Below are 19,858 nucleotides of genomic sequence, written 5' to 3'. Positions count from 1 at the left end.
TTATTTACAAATTTGTATAACATAAACAAAAAAACTTTTTTTTTTTTTTTCAAACTTTTCGGTCTTTTTTTTATTTGTTTAGCAAAAAGGAAAAAACCTTGCCGTGATCAAATACCACCAAAAGAAAGCTCTATTTGTGGGGGAAAATGACATAAATTTGGTGTAGGTACAGTGTTGCATGACCGCGCAATTGTCATTCAAAATGCAACAGCGCTAAAAGGGGAAAATTGGCCTGGGCAGGAAGGGAGTGAAAGTGCCCTGTATTGAAGTGGTTAAAAACCATTGACAACTGCATACTGTCATGTATAAAGACTTTTTTTTTGTTTTGTTTTTTTACCCAAATACACATTTTAGTAATGATTCCCTAGAGTTGTATTTCCCTATCAGTGTTTTGTAAGAATCCACACAGCAGTTTAGGTTTAAATTGGCTGCAACCAGCTTTACTGCGCTTCCAGCATCAAAGTGACATAAACAGCAAATCCAGCATCCAAACAACAGGGAGCTTCACACAGAACAAAAAATATGAAGCAGAAAATAAACCCTTGCCTGTCCGACACTTTTTAAAATGTTTAAGTTCTTCTCTTTTGCCTGTCTCCACAACTTTTTGAGATGGGAACAAGGGACACCTTTTAGCAAAAGTACTGTATGTAGGCATAAGAGACACCCCCTGTCACACCCCCTTAAAGGAGAATTATACAAAAAAAATAAAAATGATTAGTTAAACCCAAAAGTGCTTTTTTGCCACTACTATTCTTTTATACTGGCTTTTGAGATTTACAAATGTAGCAATTTAGAAATTTTATAAAATGTTTGCACTGGAATTTTAACAAAGGGGCCCCCAGATCCCTCCCCCCCCCTATGAGAATGGGTATCAGGTACATCGTACCTGTACCCATTCACCAAAAAGTGTAAAAACCACAGGAAGTTTTTAACAAGTCCTTTATTAAAAAGAAAATTATAGTGTCCCTCGATGTAAATCCATCCACAATGTGCCCGATACCCATTCACATAGGAGGGGGGCCGGGATCTGGGTGCCCCCTTGTTAAAGAGGGCTTCCAGATTCCGATAAGCCCCCCACCTGCAGACCCCCACAACCACAGCCTAGGGTTGTCGGGAAGAGGCCCTTGTCCCCATCAACATGGGAACAAGATGCTTTGGGGCAGAGCACTCCCCCCTACCCCCAAAGCACCCACCCCCCCATGTTGAGGGCATGTAGCCTGGTATGGTTCAGGGGGGTGCTCGCTCGTCCCCCCCCTTTCCTGACCTGCCAGGCTGAATGCTCACATAAGGGCCACAAGCAAGTTTAAATGTCAGTATTGCTGCAGCAGGCTCCACACATTGTACAGATGCGCCACTTTACAGGTACATAAAGAGGACCCCCTAGGCACGATATTTAAAGGAATTTTTCATTTTTATTGTTTCAATTTAAGCATCATTAAAATCACTGCTCCTTTAACCCCTTTACGACCGCCCACCACAGATTTACTGTGGCAGGCAGCCACTCCTGGGCAAACTGACGTAGGTCTACGTTGCTCGCTCTCAGGAGGCTAGGGGGCGAGCACGCGCCACCGGCAGCGCAATTCTGCCCCCGCTCGTCAGCGGAGAAGCCTGTGCGTGTGTCAGGCAGCTTTGATTGCCGCCTGACACCGGCAGTCTCTCCCTGCTGAGGGAGGAGGACGGTCAGCTGATGTAAACACAGCCATCCGTCCTTCTCCCTGCAATGATCACAGAGACCATGTGATCTTGCTATATAGGATCGCATGTCTCTATGATCATTTCACAAGCCCAACACCCCCCACAGTTAGAATCACTCCCCTAGGCTTACATTTAACCCCTTGATCACCCATAGTGTTAACCCCTTCCCTGCCAGTGTCATTATTACAGTAACAGTGCATATTTTTAGCACTGATTACTGTAGTAATGTCACCGGTACCCCCAAAAGTGTTAAAAATGTCAGTCAGGGGTCCGATCTGTCCGCCGCAATGTCGCAGTCCCGCAAAAAATTGCAGATCGCTGCCATTACTAGTAAAAAAAAAAAAATGACATAAATCTTTCCCGTAGTAAGTAGACGCAATAACTTTTGCACAAACCAATCAAAATACGCTTGTTGCGATTTTTTTTTTTTTACCAAAAATATGTAGCAGAAAACAAATTGGCCTAAAATGTTAAAACATTTTGATTTTTAAATTTTTCGGGGAATGTTATATAGTAGAATGTGAAAAATATTGTTTTTTTTTTTCAACATTGTCACTTATTTTTTTGTTTATAGCGCAAAAAATAAAAATTGCACAGGTGATCAAATACCACCAAAAGAAAGCTCTATTTGTGGGAAAAAAAGGATGTAAATTTTTTTTGGGTACAGCGTCGCACGACCAAGCAATTGTCCGTTAAAGTAACGCAGTGCCGAATCGCAAAATAGGGCCTGGTCATTAAGCAGGAAAATCTTCCGGTCCGGAAGTGGTTAAAAATGATTGTTAAACACATTTTTTTTTGCAATGATACATGTCCCCCAGGGCAGTACCCAGGTCCCCATACACTTTTTATGCCAATAACTTGCATATAAGCCTTTATAATGAGGACTTTTGATTTTTCATGTTCGTGTCCCATAGACTTTAATAGAGTTTGCATATTCCCTAGAACTTTTTCCCTGTTCGAGATGTTCTGGTGCGAACCAAACAGGGGGGTGTTTGGCCCATCCCTGGTTGTAAAGCCTCATGGTTTTTCACCTTAATGCATTCTATGCATTAGGGTGAAAAAACTTATGTGCTGCAGCTCCCCCCAGACCCCCCTTTTTTTCACCTGAGCCTTATCCAATCCAGCGATGGGCATGAGTGCGGCTGCTCCAACCACTGTCTCCTGCCTCATTGGACAGATGGATAGCAGCAGTAGCAATTGGCTTCAGTTGATGGCAATCAAATCCAGTGGCATGGGAGGGGGGGGGGGGGGAGTCTCGCTGTCTGTGTCAATGGACACAGCTGCTGGATTTCAGCGCGTGCCCGCACAGGTGCCCCCAAGGAAAGCGGCTTTTGGTGGGGGCACTCGAAGAAGAGGAGAGGCCTAGAGCGCTGGCGGGGCACCCCAGAAGAAGAGGATCAGGACTGCTCTGGGCAAAATCATTACACAGAGCAGGTAAGCGCCGGTTCACATATGAGCGACGCTACTTGCAGGGGCGACCTCCGAGATCGCGGTGCGAGCAGCGTGCCGCGACCTCGGAGCGGCCGCCACGGACTTCATAACATTAAAGTCTATGGCGGTCGCCTCCTGGTCGCCCCAAAGAAGCTCCGGACCCTTTTTCTAGGTCGGAGCGACTTGTGTCGCTCCTATTAGAACGGGTCCGCAGCTTTCCTATGGGAGGCGACCTGTGAGGCGACCAGGTCGCCTCACAGGTCGTCCTAGTGTGAACCGGGGCTTAGTATAGGCATGTTTGTTTGCTTTTTTATAAATAAAAAAACAAGGGCAACCCCTTTTGAGTCGGTTCACACTGGGGCGACACAACTCTTTACTACTTCGGGGGCGACTTGTGCATTACCATGCACCACGACTTCGGAGCGACTTGCATGGACTTCACATAATGGAAGTCTATGCAAGTCGCTCCGAGGTCGCCCCAAAATAGTACAGGACCCTTTTTCTAAGTCGGAGCGGCTTGTGTCGCTCCTCTTAGAACGGGTCCTGTAGAGGTCAATGGACCGCGAGGGAGCGTGACTTGTCAGGCTGACAAGTCACCTGACAAGTCGCAGTAATGTGAACCGAGTCTTACTCCTGTTTTATGTAATTCTGTAAACCTATAGTGATGATAACAGAGGTTTTCTGCTGTACATGTAAATCAAATACAATTACTAAATAATGTACATAATACTTTGGAGTTTATTAACTAATTTGTTAATTAAATTTGCAGCAACCATTCAGTTTTGAGCAATTCAGGTCAGATGACTTAAAAGATGATTTCTTATTGGCTGTCTTGGGTTAATTCATTTTGTATATAACTGCTCTATTCTCTGCTTTACTAAGTAAACCTGATTGGGTTCCTCGCTGATTTTTTTTATTTTATATCAGACTACATCTAAGTAACTGATAAATGTGGGGAATCTAAATTGTAAAACTACAAAGGAATTCAGAACATGCAGTAAGACCTATTTGGGAGTGTCTCTGCAAAAAATGCTGTTTGCATGATTGGTGGATTCTCACAATAACAACAGAATGACCCATTGACTTTCATTTGTTTTAATCTGGTATTAACCTACTTAACCTGATGGAACATAGAAGAGAAATGCTAATATATTTAACTAGACTTCACATATGCAGAGATGGATTTCACATGTTTGGAGAAGGACAATTGACTTCCAGTATTATAATACAAAAGCAAGCATTTGTGTACGTGGTTTTCTGTGTTTAGCCTGTTCCAGCTCTTGTCTTGAGGGCAAAAGACGAGACTGGGATTTCCCAGCATGTGCTTAAACTTGACCAGTTCTGCAAGTTTTTTCAGTAATAAAATGTTCATATGTGGGCTTTACCTGATCACAGGCTTGGATTGACTAGGGTTGTCGAAATGTAAGGAATTTATCAAATGAAAACTGGTTAATACACAGTGTCAGGCCTTAGCATTTGGTACATCTTGTGAGTTTGAAATGGTCCATTTTTGGAGGGCCAAGCCATAGATTTTTTATATATATTTTTTTTATTAGAATGTTTTTTTTTTTTTACAGGTACCCACTCCCAGTTCCGCTTGTATCGCCTAGGCGATTGGAGTGGATATTGGCCCCCATTCCCAATTTCTTGACTTCCTGGGACGTATCACAGGTCCCAGGAGGCTGCAAGTCCATTCACAAAGCACATCCTAACTCAGGCATGCACAGTGGGGAGCTGGCAGGGAGCCAGGAGGAAGTCACTGCAGGCCTCCCACTCTCAAGATGGCGGCATCGGGGACTCAAAGACCAGCCAAGAACTGGCTCGAGTGAAGTGATGGATACCTAGGCTGGAAAGTACCTGTTTATTAAAACTTAGCAGTTATATAGAAAGCAAACAAAAGGCGCCTTTTAAGTGCAGAAACAAAAGATAAAAATGCACTTACTAGCATTAAATAAAAACAGACCTCATTATAGAGTGTGTCAGGGAATCCAGTGGCAGTTGGTCCCAGGGATGGTCCAGTGTGCAGCTCAGTGGTGTAAAACCAGAGTTGTATAAAGTACTCAAAACCCATACTTGAATAAAAGTACAAGTGCTCGATCAAAAAGTGACTTGAGTAGAAGTGGAAGTGCTCGATCAAAAAGTGACTTGAGTAGAAGTACTAAAGTATTCAACATTTTTTGTACTTAAGTATTGCAAGTAGTTTTTTTTTTAATTTTGCTACTCAAGTACTGAAAGTAAAAGTACCAGTAGTTTTCAAAAAAAAATTGCTACTCAAGTACTGAAAGTAAAAGTACAAGTACTGTGTTATGTAGTTATTAAAGAAAGAAGTCAAAAGTTTGAACATCATATTGTTTTTTATTATTTCAAATGCAGCTTTTATTTATGCATACAGTAGCTTTTATTTTTGTATGCACTGATAATACACATGTTATTAGCTTCATGAAACCTGCCATCTACTGTTCTGGCAATGGTAATTTTTATAATTGTAACGAGTAACTATGCAGCACAAAAAAAAAAATATCGGAGTAGAAGTATTCATTGAAAAAATGTAGTGAAGTAAAAGTGGAAGTAGGAGAAAACAATTATACTCCAGGAAAGTACAGATACCGCCTTTCGGTACTTAAGTACAGTAGTGAAGTAGTTCTACTTAGTTACTATACATCTCTGTGTAAGACCCAGCCGACCAGCAGAGTGGGGTCGCAGGAGAGAGGACCAGAAAGGACAGCCGCTCTGTCGGGGCCAGCGTGGAACGCAGGACCCGGAGGTGACGTCAGCGGGGGGGCGCCCGAGACCAGCGTGGAACGCAAGTGCCAGGAAGTGACGTCAGTGACAGCCCCTCTGATGTCACTTCCTGGCACTTGCATTCCACACCGGCCTCGGGCGCCTCCTGCTGACGTCACATCTGGGTCCTGCGATCCACGCTGGTCCGGCAACGCAGCCTTCCTTGCTGGTCCTCTCTCCTGTGGCCCCCCTCTGCTGGTCGGCTGGCTCTTACACCACTGAGCTGCACACTGAACTATTCCTAGGACTACCTGCCACTGGATTCCTTTCCACACTCTATGATGAGCCCTGTTTTTATTCATTGGTAGTGCATTTTTAGATTTTGGCAATAAAAGTATTTTTGTTTCTGTACTTAGAGTTATCTTCTGTTTGCTTTCTTTGTACCAAAGCTTGTTTCCCTCTTGGAGTTACTGCCCAAGTGCCGCTGAGACACGTTTGCCTAATCTGCATCCATCCCATTGCGGACATCTCCTCTGGCCAGAATCTGTTATCCAGAGCGCTCTCCACCTCCTCATCCTGGTTATAGTATTTTAAATGCTGACTTTTAATTTTTCTGAAAATGTTCTTTAAAGCTGAGCTTAAGGTATGATCCTAATTGCCCAGCTGGACCATTGTAAGTAGGCATATCACAAACCTCAGGCACCACTGTGGAAACTGACAATCATAATAGTAGTTGGGGAAACTACAGCAATCTGCTCATTCTTCGGGGTCTTGTGCTGAGCAGCTGCCCAACTGCATACTGACCACACTGGGCTTGTTTGGCATTGCCATCATATGTAGAACACCTTGTATTTTTCACCTGCTGATTCTACCAATAGCACACTTCCTGTCCTAGGATGACAAACTCACTCGTCCTTCTATATCAGGGCAACAAAAACAAGAAAGATTACAGAACCCCACCCCTCTCTTATATTCTATGACATAGAGGGGTGTGATTCTGTAGTACTCTGATAAGAATATAGTTAATACTTTAATAGTTTTTATTGCTGCCTGTGCCCCTATTAAGGAGATTTCTTCTCTCTATTTGTCCTGTTTGCTCTTTTCTTTAAAAAAAGAAAGTAAAGAAAATCCAAAATTTTTGGTTGTCTTCAGAAAAATAATATAGAGGAAATCTTCCAACGGGGACACTGGTTCTGGTAATCTGGGGGTCCCCAGATTTGCAGGGATTCCTCTCACTGCCTGTTTGGCTATGGGACAAAATGGGATGCAGAAAGTGAAAAAAAAAATCTGACGGGTTAGAACTCTCCCTTGTACTTTCCAAAACAGGAAAAAAAAGTTTTGCCTATAGTTCTACTTTGATAACTGTCAGCACAGGGAAAGAGCATAGGAAGTTATGAGCTCACAAGAGTTCTAGCAACATCAACAGGTAATTTTTTTTTAATCTATCGAACAGATATAACAAAACACTTTAAATGGTATATTTCACAGACCAAATGATAGCAAATAAGATCATTTCATTGCTGTCTGTGTCAATGGACACAGCAGTGGGACTCAGGAGTGAGCACGCACAGGTGCCCCCATGGAAAGCAGCTTTCCTTGGGGACATCCTCCGAAAAAGAGGGGCCTGGAGCATCAGCGGGGACCCCAGAAGAAGCGGATCAGGGCTGCTCTGTGCAAAAGCATTGCACAGAGCAGGTAAGTATATACATGTTTGTTTTTTAATTTTTTTTTTTTTTTAAACAAAGCAACAAAGATTTAGAACCACTTAAATGAAAAATGTAAAATGCTCCACTGCTCACTGCTCCATTCCTAAATCAGAGTTGTGTGTCTAAGCTCTGTGTGGGTTCCTATCAGTCAGAGTCAGAGCTTACACAGGGTTAATGACCTGCTACTCTCCCTCATGTCTTCAGACCTGGCAATAAACTGCCCAGATGTGGTCACTGCATGTCCTGGTAGAAAGGAGAGAAGACCTTATGGTCCCTTATGCTTCCGCATACTTAAAAAGGCTAGGAATTTCCAATGGCTCCAATGGAGCATCAGAGGGAACACAATATAGTTGATTATCACTGGATGGAGTGGTGGGCTTTCAAGAAAAGCTGTCACATTACCCTGAGTAAGCAATGTTTATAGATTCTCTTTAACACCATGGGTGATTCATACACAATAACCTTCAAACAGATAATTTTTTTTAATGAAGGGATAAACCATATGGGGATGTTCAAGAATTTAGACAGATCGGATCCAGCAAGGTATTCAGAGAGTTGAGAAGTATTGTAAAAAGCAGGAATCTGTCCACAAGTATTTCAGTAAAAATAAATATGTATTTTTTTTTACAGGTTTGCAGGGAGGCCTGGCAAATATAACAGACTTTTTGAAAGATGGAGGCTGGAAGAGGTAAAACAAACTACTAAACTGAAACAAATGTTTTAAAATATTTTGAATTATTTGATCGAAGGTCAAAGGTAGTGATATCCAATCAGTGGTTCCTGAGCTACATACCCGAGTTTCCCCTAAAATAAGCCCTGGTCTTATATTAAAAGACACAGTAGGGCTTATTTTCGGGGTAAGTCTTATCCCCCTCCCTGCCTGTCAGGATAACCTAGTTTAGTGTTTGTAAAATCCTAGAATCCACTTTATGACTGTTTTATATAATGTATAGTGTGTTTCTGTAATCTAATAGTGTGAAATACCTTCAGTGCAGCGCCGCTCAGCTAATCTCCCGCTCTCCTCTCCTTCGCTTCTCATAGCTGTCAATAGGGGATCTCAGTCCCTCCCCTCAGAGTGGGTCACAGAAGTGCCAAGCAGTATATTATAATAGTGTGAAATACCTTCAGTACAGCGCCGCTCAGCTAATCTCCCGCTCTCCTCTCCTTCGCTTCTCATAGCTGTCAATAGGGGATCTCAGTCCCTCCTCTCAGAGCGGGTCACAGAAGTGCCAACTGCCAAGCAGTATACTATAATAGTGTGAAATACCTTCAGTACAGCACCGCTCAGCTAATCTCCCGCTCTCCTCTCCTTCGCTTCTCATAGCTGTCAATAGGGGATCTCAGTCCCTCCCCTCAGAGCGGGTCACAGAAGCACCGAGCATTATATTATAATAGTGTGAAATACCTTCAGTATAGCGCCGTTCAGGATCTCAGCTTCTCCTCTCCCCCGCTTACAGCTAGGGGTCACAGAAGCACCGAGCGGCGCTGTACCGAAGGTATTTTACACCATTATAATATAATGCTTCTGTTACCCGCTCTGAACACTGTAGAGGGGAGGGGCTGAGATCCTCCTCTAACAGTAAAGAGAAGAGGAGAAGAGCAGAGTGGGGAATCAGCTGAGCGCCGTGCAGCGCTGTACCGAAGGTATTTCACACTATTATATTACAGAAACACCCTGGACATTATATAAAACGGTAATAAAATGTATGCTGGTGTAGCACCCTACAGGTAGGTGCTAGGTAAATGTATAGTGGGCCTTGTCTGCCTAACAGCAGGGTTGTGATTTATTTAGCTAGGGTGTAAGGGCTTCCAGATGTGCCTGCTGAGGGGAGAAGTATCCCCATTGGCTCCTGTGAGAGGATTCTCATAGGGCAGTGTGGGAAGCCCAATCAAGGGGCACATCCCAGCTTGTAACTACTCCTGAAGGCAGATTATGCTGCAAAGGTTTCTTGGAGAGGGTATAAGTTTGGGGGGAAGTGCATGGCACGGTGTCTTTGGTGGGAGCAGAGTCCCAGGAAGGAGAGTGCGGCTGTCTTTCCTCCTGTCTGAGGAAGGTGGATGTCTCAGGGTGTCGCCTGAGAATCCAGAGAGTGCTGAGTTGAGCTGAGGGGATCCGGTGTGCCGAGAGCCTGCGAAGAGAGAGAGGGGTCCAGTCCTAGGAAAGCCTACACAGGTCGTGAGTACTGAGGATTGCCCCTGGGGGTCTGCCTGAAGTTAGAGGGGACCACTTCGGAAGAGGTTCTGGGATCCAGTGTCAGCTAGCCGTAAAGGGGGTACCTAGGTTGAGGACCCTGAAGCTACAGAAGGGGTACATAGTGAGCGGACCCTGAAGAGTTCAAGGTTAAAGGGGGCACCTGCAGTCTGGGCCCTGAATTGCACAGAGCGTGCCAGTTAAAGTGACAGCTATACAGAGTTCTACAATATACTACCTCAATCTGTGCCAGGCGGGGGAAAGTATACAGTGACTTTCATAGTACAACAGTGTCAGGAGTTCTACAGTTCTCAGTCTTGGATCTTCTGGACTATAAGTCGAGGGTTCAGCACTTCTTCTGTTCTACAGAGTGTTCTCAGTGTCAGTGAGCGTTGGCTGGTGTCGGCTGGTGTCACAGAAGCGCCAACGGGCATTTCAGGAGTAAAAGTCCCAATTGTAATTAGTTTGAGCGGCAAGGAGTATCCCACTCATTCCCTTCTCCCATCCCCTAATTCCAATAAAAAAAACACAAACAAAGGTGCGGAGTTGTCGCTGCTTCAGTTGTCACACCCGGGGACTCAGCTCCCATGGGCTGGAGAGGATTCCGGTACTAATGGCAGACCCACATCAGGCCATAGGCCTGGAAACCTTGCTACACTAGGAATTTACAGACAGTAAACTAGAGCTTATTTTCAGGGTAGGGCTTATATTGCAGTCCTCCCCGAAAATAACAGTAGGTTATCAGGGTAGGTCTTATTTTCGGGGAAACATGGTACCACTCTCAAATACATTTGATGTGCTTTATGGCAGTTCCTAGTAGTTGTGTAGTCCTCCTCTGTCTAATGTAACTTGCATTAGCATTCTAAAATGCATGACACATAACAGAGACTTCTTAATTTATGATAAAATCCACCAAAAATAGGATTTAATATTTGCTTGTAATGGAGGTGGTATTTGAAACTGTGGATATCTCTATATTTGGAGCCCTTTGCTAAATGCTGTAAAGAATACAGAAACCACCATTAAGAGCTACTAGTAATCAATGAGTATAAAGTTGACCATACCTGTTACAATTTAACTATACAATCTCCTTTAGCACTACTAAAATATTACAATCTGATTGTACAATCTCTGTTTATCACAACAGCCGATACAGTTCACCATCTCCCAATTAGTATTCTTGTGATAGAAACACAAAAATGTGATTGCAGAAAAGGACCAAGGTGTCAGTTGAGTCTTCCCCATTTAGTTTTTTTTTGTCTGAGTATAGATCTATGTTTGTGTTGAGCATGATTGATTCCACTTCATTTTGACGTTCATGTGCTCCAGCTGGAGGAAGCATGGAGAGGACGCCTATCCTTCTTCTAGCTGGGTAGAACAGTTTCCAAATTTAATTTGGTATTATCAGGTCCACATTGGTAATGGTACATTTTACCTATTTCTTTTTAGTGTCATCCAAGTGGGTGCCTTATAGACCTCTGTTTACAAATGGGCGTTATCATGGTTCTGAAACAAATGTGGAATAACTTCATGGAATTAGGTTATCCGTAAGTAATATATTTTCAGTTTTCTAATACGGCTTATTATTTTAAAGTATGGTTTCAAGATGGTCAACTGATGGGCGATGATCTGGGACAAAGCCCACCTGCCATCCAGGCCTTAGCAGTTTTAATAATAAAATAAGGATCCAGAGGAAGTGTGCATGACAGAAATAATAGAATCCAGGGAGAGCAAAAGTGGGTTTCCTTGCCACCACTTTATGATTTTAATTTTGCCAGGATGGAGAAGCTACAAGTGGGTTTAAAACAGAAAGTTCCAGTTTAGGGAAGAGTGTGGGTCTCTAAAACAGTGTGTCAAAAGGCAGAGGGTATGCATTGTGTTCTATGTTTGGTTATTCCTTTGTATGGAAAAAGCATTATTTGAGTTACTCTTTGAGGCTAAAAAATGAAATGTGGCTGAAAAAGACCTGAATTGAACACTGTTGTATCAACTTGAACTTTCCATATCTCCCTGTTGATGCCAAACATTTACATTTAAGGCTGGGTACTCACGGGCCAAAAATCGCCCAGAAAATGGTCGGTTCAGCAGGATCTGGTGGACATTTGGCCTGTGTGTACAGTGCAGTGTCCAAGAGAAGCTGGTCTCAAGACCAGCTTTTGTTGAAAGAACATACTGGAAAGGCAGCATCCAATGACTACGAGTACTGATCAATGTGTTCTGGTGGGTGGCAGTCCCCCTGTCACAACACAATAGCTCAGCAGGGGACATCACCCCACTAATATCTCTTATGTTAGTACCGCAATCTGGGTTGAACGGAAAAAAAATTAAAAGCTTATAGTGTGTTCTTAGCTTAAAGGGATTGTAAAGTTTAGTTTTCTTTGCTATAAAAATAACAAACATGTTATACTTACCTGCTCTGTTCTAGTCAATCTTCTCAGGTCCCTCTTCTAATCTCCTGGCCCCTCCCTCCTGTTCAGTGCCCCCACAGCAAGCAGCTTGATATGGGGGAACCCGAGCCGAGTCATAGCTCCCTGTGTCCATTCAGACATGGAGCCCTGACCCGGCCCTGCCCCCTCTCTCTTCTAATTAGCTAGCTGACGTTGAGTTACAGCAGCAACAGCCAATGGTGCCGCTGCTGTATCTCAGCCAATCAGGTGGGAGAATCTCTGATGGCTGAGACACTCGTGGACATCGCTGGACAGAGAGGGACCTCAGATAAGTGTTAGGGGGGCCGAGGGGGGCTGCTGCACACAGAAGGATTTTTAACTCAATGCATTAAGTTAAAAAAAAATTCTGACTTTACAACTCCTTTAATACAGACCTAACATACTTCCTAACATGCCTCTGGAAAAGGGCACCCATCCAATGACTTTAATCAATTTGCCTCTTGACATCCATGTCTTTGGTAAAGCTGCTGCTATTGTGTTGGAATTGGTTTACTGAACAAATTAGATGGTTGTCAAGGTACAACTTGTTTTACAACTTGGGTGAAAGTAGAAGAATTCTTTAGATGGATGGAGACTCTCTTTAATGTGTGGTGTTGGAGAAATGTACAGTGGACTTTTGCAGCCTGTAACTAGTCTGCTAACTAGTTTTCTATAAGGAGGCTTTAGTTTGTCAATGATCATCACCCCAATATATTTAAGAAACCCATTTATTAAAAAATATATATAACTTTATATATTTTCTGTGATTTATCCTTTGCAACAGTTTACTGCAGAACTGGTGGTCGAGAAGAAAAATGAAGAAAGGTGGACAGGCAGTAGAACACAAAATAACCTTACCTCAGTGGGAAAAAGACTGGAACCTGCAGCCAATGAATGCTCATGGACTTATGGAGGAGTACTTAGAAATGGGTAAATTCAGTGTAAATAAACACACACCCAACACATATGGATTATCAAATTAAAAGTGTAAACCGCAACAATGAGCATGTGAATGGGTATCAGGTACATTGTACCCCTACCCATTTACCAAAAAAGTGTAAAAAAGTAAAAACCACAGGAAACAGTTTTTGACAAATCCTTTATTAAAAAGAAAAAAAAAAATAGTGTCCCTCGTTCTGAATCCATTGTCAATCATGACGTCGGCCGATCCCGAAAAATAGAAAAAATGAAAAAACACTTTGCCTCCTAAGATGCTACCCGTCGTATGTCTGCTCTTTGGCTTTGACAGTTCTTTTATTGGCAAGATGCGGGGCCACCCGGCTACGCCACTTCGTGGTACAACCCCTTCTGACGCACATGACGTCACATGACGCCAGAAGGGGCCAATGCCACCGGGTGACGTAACCTGGTGGCCCCCTTCCTTACCTATAAAAGAACTGTCAAAGCCGAAGAGCGGGTATACTGTGGGTAGCCTTTTAGGAGGTGAAGCGTTTTTTGCATTTTTTCTAGTTTTTAGGTAGGTGGGCGTCGTGATTGACAATGTATTTACATTGAGAGACACTATTTTTTTTCTTTTTACTAAAGGACTTGTCAAAACTTGTTTCCTGCCTTTTTTTTTGGATCTGGGGGCCCCCTTGTTAAAGATGGCTTACAGATTCCGATAAGTCCTCCACCAGTAGACCCCCACAGCCACAGCCCAGGCTTGTCGGGAAGAGGCCCTTGTCCCCATCAACATAGGCTCCCCCTGCCCCAAAGCACCCCCCCATATTAAAGGCATGTGGGGCGGGTGCTCGCTCGTTCCCCCCCTCATTCCTGACCTGCCAGGCTGCATGCTCGGATAAGGGTCTGGTATGGAATTTGGGGGGCCCAACGCCATTATTTTATTTTTTTATTTTGGCGGGGACCCCACGCCTTTTTTTCTGTATTGCCAGGAGCCAGCAATACATTACAGCCGTGAGCAAGTTTTAATGAAATGTTTTCCTTTAGAAATGGCAGTAGCTGCAGGAGCCTCCATACATCGTACAGATGCTCCGCTTTACAGGCAGACTAAGGGGACCCCCTAGGCATGATATTTAAAGGAATTTTTCATTTTTACACTTTAAGCATCATTAAAATCAGTGCTCCTTTAAAAATGATCATTTAAAAAAAAGAATTTCCATTGATACATGTCCCCCAGGGCAGTACCCGGGTCCCTATATTATTTAATTAAACGGTTTTATTATTAGAACAAAAACATACAAAAAGTACAGTTTACAAGCATACGTACAGATGCATAGTTTAGTAACAGTCAGTAACCAGTAACCAGATAATACACACAGACGATGTCAGGAGATCAAAATAAGGCACAAAGAAAGAACGTAGGAAAGCAGTTACATCTAGGTTTGCGAGGAGTATAATCATGCCACGTATTTATACACAGGTGGGGTAAAGAAAACATGACCTGCGTAAGTCAGGTTGAGGCAAGAATCACTCAGGAGGGGGACGTAAGGTCATCATCACTACACACCTGTGTCAGATACATTGAGCCAGCTGTCCCAGACTTTGTTATATTTCATAGGACATCCCCTATTGATATAAATTAATTTTTTATAGGGTAGGGTGTTATTTACGTCAGCCTTCCAGTCTGGAAATCTTGGGGGGGTCTGCCTCATCCAGAATTTAGCTATCAATTTACGAGCAGAGAAAAGCGTTTCATGTACAAAAATGTTTGTGTGTTTATCGATATTGACATCCGGAAAGATGCCCAGTAGGCATGATTTGGGATCCAGGGTCAAAGGGGACCCCATGTTGTTGTGTAGGAAATCCACCACTTGCTTCCAATAGCCTTGCACATAGGGGCAGGACCACAGAAGGTGGTAGAACGTGCCTGGTGCCAACTGGCACATTAGGCAGGTAGAGGACTGGCTCTGATTGAATTTAGCTAGGCGCACAGGCGTGATGTACGTGCGATGGAGAATATACAGTACATTTGAGTCAATCTATCTGACAATTTGGGCGAGACTGCTTTACATGTGTCCAGTGCCTCACCCCAGTCATCATCCTCCAGGCTCCCCAGGTCCCCCTCCCATCGCGTTTTAACTTCATAGGCTAGTTTCGTCGAGGAAGGGGTATGCAGCATGTCATAAAATATAGATATTCATTTCTGGGGGTCTTCGCTTTTGATCATCTCCATGAGAGGATTGCGAGAGAGATGAGGCATGGAGTCTGGGAATTGAGCGTGTAGAGCATGACGGACCTGTAGGAACCGGAAAAGCATATGATTGGGGAGGGTAAACTCCACTTTCAGGGCATCAAATGTTTTCAGTGAGCCCACAGATATCAGGTGTGAGAGGTAATAAACTCCCCCCAAGACACCAAAACTCTGAGTCAGGCACTGTCAGAAGTTCAGGAAGCATTTTGTTATACCAAAGGGGAGTGAAGTCGTTATGTGCAGGTATGTCTAATTTGACAGAGGCCAGTCTCAAAATCTGTCTGTAGTGATGTAAGAGGGAACCACGTCCACTCATCCCGGTGCCATCATTCATTCCCGCAGCTATAGCTATACACTTTTATGGCAATAACTTGCATATACTATAAGCCTTTAAAATTAGGACTTTTGATTTTTCATGTTCGTGTCCCAAAGACTTTAATAGAACTTTTTTCCTGTTTGAGATGTTCTGGTGCGAACCGAACAGGGGGGGGGGGGGGTGTTCGGCCCATTCCTACCAAAAACTGAAATAACAATGGGCAGACTGACCTTTTGAACTTGGACCCAACCAAACCAAATAAAAAAGTTATGACTTGTGTTCTGTTTCAAACACTGCTTTATGTATTGACATACCTCCTTTAGACCTCAGTCCATCAAGCCAGCATGATCACCTGCTAAATAAGCAACCTCAACAGACAGCTTAACTCTCCAATAAGACAGTTTAATCCATTGTAGCTTTACTTGATAAAATGCAGTGTATGGAATATTAACTGGCCATTTGAAGTGTAAAGAGACAATGATCTTCTAACTCTTTTGTCTGCTATGAAGGCTAATAGCTTACTGAGGAAACACGGAGAAGAAGGGAGGAGGCTATATTGTAGATACACTGAATTGCCACTTGATGTCAACACAAAGATATTATACATACATGTAGCACTACTCCTGCAAGAACTGCTTGGTCATTTGGGTTCCCTGTTCTGTGCCTCAACTCCAAGAACAACCTCAGCCCTTGTGACACACCTGGTTTATTGTAAATTACTGCAAGCAGTATAGATAGCTTTAACTTTGCTGTGAATTGGTACCAGGAAATAGATACAAGACAGTTTAGTGGTAAATTTACTCAATGTATTCAAACTGGTTAGAATGAATAGTGGTTTGAGCATAAATGAGCCCACAGAAGTTTCAGACACAGTCTGCTAGACAATATAAACACTATACCAAAGTAACTTAGAATAGAGTTCTATACTACTAGACTGGAATCAGCAAAGTCAGCAATAAAAGGTCCATATGAGCATTAACTACAATGTAAATAATACTACTATTAACTCTAGGAGAATGGTTAGAATATGATGCAATGTTCCCGAGAGGTACCTCTTAGCATAAGCAATAGGTAAAGTTCTCTGTGTAGCAGCTGAAAAGGGGAAGTCTTTAGTCCTATCTCTTCAGCCGACTAATATTGAGGCCCAATTGTAGCTTGGTGAACATGAGAATAGTCCGTCAGACCTGCAGGCAGCAACAGGGCTACTATTTTGCTGTATGGTCAGTTCCTAAAGGACCCAGCCTTTCTAACAGCAGACAGTAAATCCCCACAGCAGCAGCTCACCAGTCCTGGTGATATTGAAGCTCACCATCTGGTCACACAGTGATTAGATCACTCTCTGCTCTGCACTTAGGGGACTGTCGGCCACCCAGAGCTAAGCACTCTGGATCCTGATTGAGTTCTTGGTTACAGTAGAGTCTCTCTCCTCTGGACTACAGTGCCCACTGTGCAGTGCTGCCTAACTCAATCTAGAACGCTTCCTGCTCAGCAGCTCCCTCCTTTTGCTGATATAACTGTTAACCTGTTCAGCACCGCAGGGCAGCTGTGGGCAGTGTTTCTCCCGTTCTCTATTCTAACCAATCACCTCGCTACATGCTGAATATAATGAAATCCTGAAATCCAATGCAGCAGTAATGAATATACTGTATGATAAGTGTTTTAGCACTACTTGCCTCAATACATTTTTATATTGTGTGTTAATTTAATCTAATATCGAATGCTCTTTCCAATATTCAGTCATTCAGTTTGGATTTACCACCATCTTTGTTGCGGCTTTCCCACTGGCTCCGCTCCTGGCACTGCTAAACAATATTATTGAAATCAGACTGGATGCTTATAAGTTTGTCACACAGTGGAGAAGACCTATGCCAGCCCGAGCAACTGATATAGGCAAGTATAGAATGATGATAGCATTCTGCAACTGTTAGAATACATCATAATACTGCTATACTTATGGTTATCATATGGTATAAACAATTTGCTTGGCCACCTAATAACGTATAATAATTATTAAAATAAATAAGGTTTGATTTCTTAAATCGAATGAATTGTTTTAAAGCTGAACTCCAGGCAAGCAGCTAAATACGCGGTTGATATACATCTGGAGGTGCTGTTTTATCTGTAAATTTTGTTCAGGCACTGAAGTCAGATTTTTTCATAGCAGACATTACATCTTAGTGCAGCTTAGTTACACTTAGCCTACACCCGTAGCCAACTGTAGGGGGGGGGGGGGGGAGAAGATAGGGCTCTGCTATCACTTCTACTTAGGGTTGGCTATCACATGATACCAGGCTTCATGCCTGGTGTGGCAGCAATAGCACACACTTAGTCCAGATGTGATTGAAAGAACTTGTATTGAACTCAAAGCAAAACAGTTTACAATAAGCCCGGCGGAAGAAACCCCAAACGGGCACACTCACAGATGACAACGGCGTGTAGCAGAGCAGACCTCAGCTAGAGATGGGAGAATGGTTTGGCCTGAACATGAGTTTGGGCCGAACATTTGGCTGAACACCCAAATTTTCTGGCTGTGCTCACACCCCGACGAACACCCTGCAATGCATTCTGCACCCTGATTGGGGAAAGCTTTCCCCAATCAGGGTGCAGTGTAAGCTGGTTGTTAAGGAGCGGGGCCAGGAAGCCAGTGTCCTTCGTGGGCTTCTGTAACACCTCAGCAGTGCCACAAGCTGATCGCCTCCATACCACGCCGCATTGAAGCATTAATTCATGGAAAAGGAGCCCCGACCAAGTATTGAGTGCATACTATACTGTACATGGACATACTTTTCAGTAAGCCAACATTTCTGTATTAAAATTTTTTTTTGGTCTTATGTAATATTTAAATTTCTTAGAGTTTGAAATTTGGGTTTTCACCAGCTGTAAGCCACAATCACCAAATTTAAAAGAAAGCAATGCTTGAAATATACAGTATCTCACAAAAGTGAGTATCTTCTTATAGTGAAGATACTTCTTGTAAATATTTTATTATATTTTTTTCATGTGACAACACTGAAGAAATTACATTTGCTACAATGTAAAGTAGTAAGTGTACAGCTTGTATAACAGTGTAAATTTGGTGTCCCCCTCAAAATAACTCTAACACACAGCCATTATTGTCTAAACCACTGGCAACAAAAGTGAGTACACCCCTAAGTGAAAATGTCCAAATTGGGCCCAATTAGCCCCCCCCCCCCGGGTCATGTGACTCCTTAGTGTTACAAGGTCTCAGGTGTGAATGGGGAGCAGGTGTGTTAAATTTGGTGTTATCACTCTCACTCTCTCATACTGGTCACTGGAAGTTCAACATGGCACCTCATGGCAAACTCTCTGAGGATCTGAAAAAAGGAATTGTTGCTCTACATAAAGATGGCCTAGGCTATAAGAAGATTGCCTAGACCCTGAAACTGAGCCCTGAAAATATTGACACTTTGGGCCCAATTTGGTCCTTTTTACTTAGGGGTGTACTCACTTTTGTTGCCAGCAGTTTAGACATTAATGGCTGTGTGTTGAGTTATTTTGAGGGGACAGAAAATATACACTGTTATACAAGCTGTACATTCACTACTTTACATTGTAGCAAAGTGTCATTTCTTCAGTGTTGTCACATGAAAAGATATAATAAAATATTTACAAAAATGTGAGGGGTGTACTCACTTTTATGAGATACTGTATCACTCTGTGTGTAACACAGCTATGTAAAATATAGGAATTTCACTTTTTGAATTGAATTACTGAAATTAATTAACTTTTTGATGATATTTTAATTTTATGAGATGTGCCTGTACATCCCAGGAGCTTTCAGGAGGGAAGGAGAGGAGGAGAGGCTTTCTCAGCTAAGCACACTCTCCTGCATGCTTGACTGAGCTATGGGGAGATGGATTCCAGCAAGTAAATGCTTCATGAATCATTTGCCCTCACTTAAGCTTGCCATGGTCAGGAATGCTAGAGGATGTTTTTCAAAGCGATTTTTCAACAAAATAAAGCGTGGAAACATGGATGGATGGGGGAGTTTGCTTTGAATAATAAAAATGAATTAAATAGTGTTTAATAGAGCACTACAAACCAGTTTTTGGTTTGTGGTGCTCAGATTCAGTGAATATCCATTTTAAGCAATCTTTGCCTGACCCAAGTTGGCCACCAGAGTCACTTGAGCTGTCAGCATCCTATCAGATCGCTGCCCCAGTGACCCAGGAAATTATAGAGGAACCATGTTCCTAATGA

The 19,858-nt window shown here is 43.0% G+C and overlaps 1 protein-coding gene across 1 annotated transcript in view; it reads left to right on the top strand.

Annotated features, from left to right (window-relative positions):
* Positions 1–19,858, top strand: part of ANO3 (anoctamin 3) — a 542,814-nt gene that overhangs the window by 511,900 nt on the left and 11,056 nt on the right. The window contains exons 20-23 of the mRNA XM_082269831.1: positions 8,184–8,241; positions 11,194–11,291; positions 12,955–13,100; positions 17,375–17,527. Coding sequence (XP_082125957.1) covers positions 8,184–8,241; positions 11,194–11,291; positions 12,955–13,100; positions 17,375–17,527 — 455 coding nt within the window. The remainder of the gene's footprint in view (positions 1–8,183; positions 8,242–11,193; positions 11,292–12,954; positions 13,101–17,374; positions 17,528–19,858) is intronic.

The sequence above is a fragment of the Pelophylax lessonae genome, assembly GCF_965119305.1.
Source record: "Pelophylax lessonae genome assembly, chromosome: 10".
Taxonomy (NCBI): Eukaryota; Metazoa; Chordata; class Amphibia; order Anura; family Ranidae; genus Pelophylax; species Pelophylax lessonae.
Note: the sequence above shows the minus strand (reverse complement) of the source record. Positions and strands in the feature narration are given on the sequence as shown.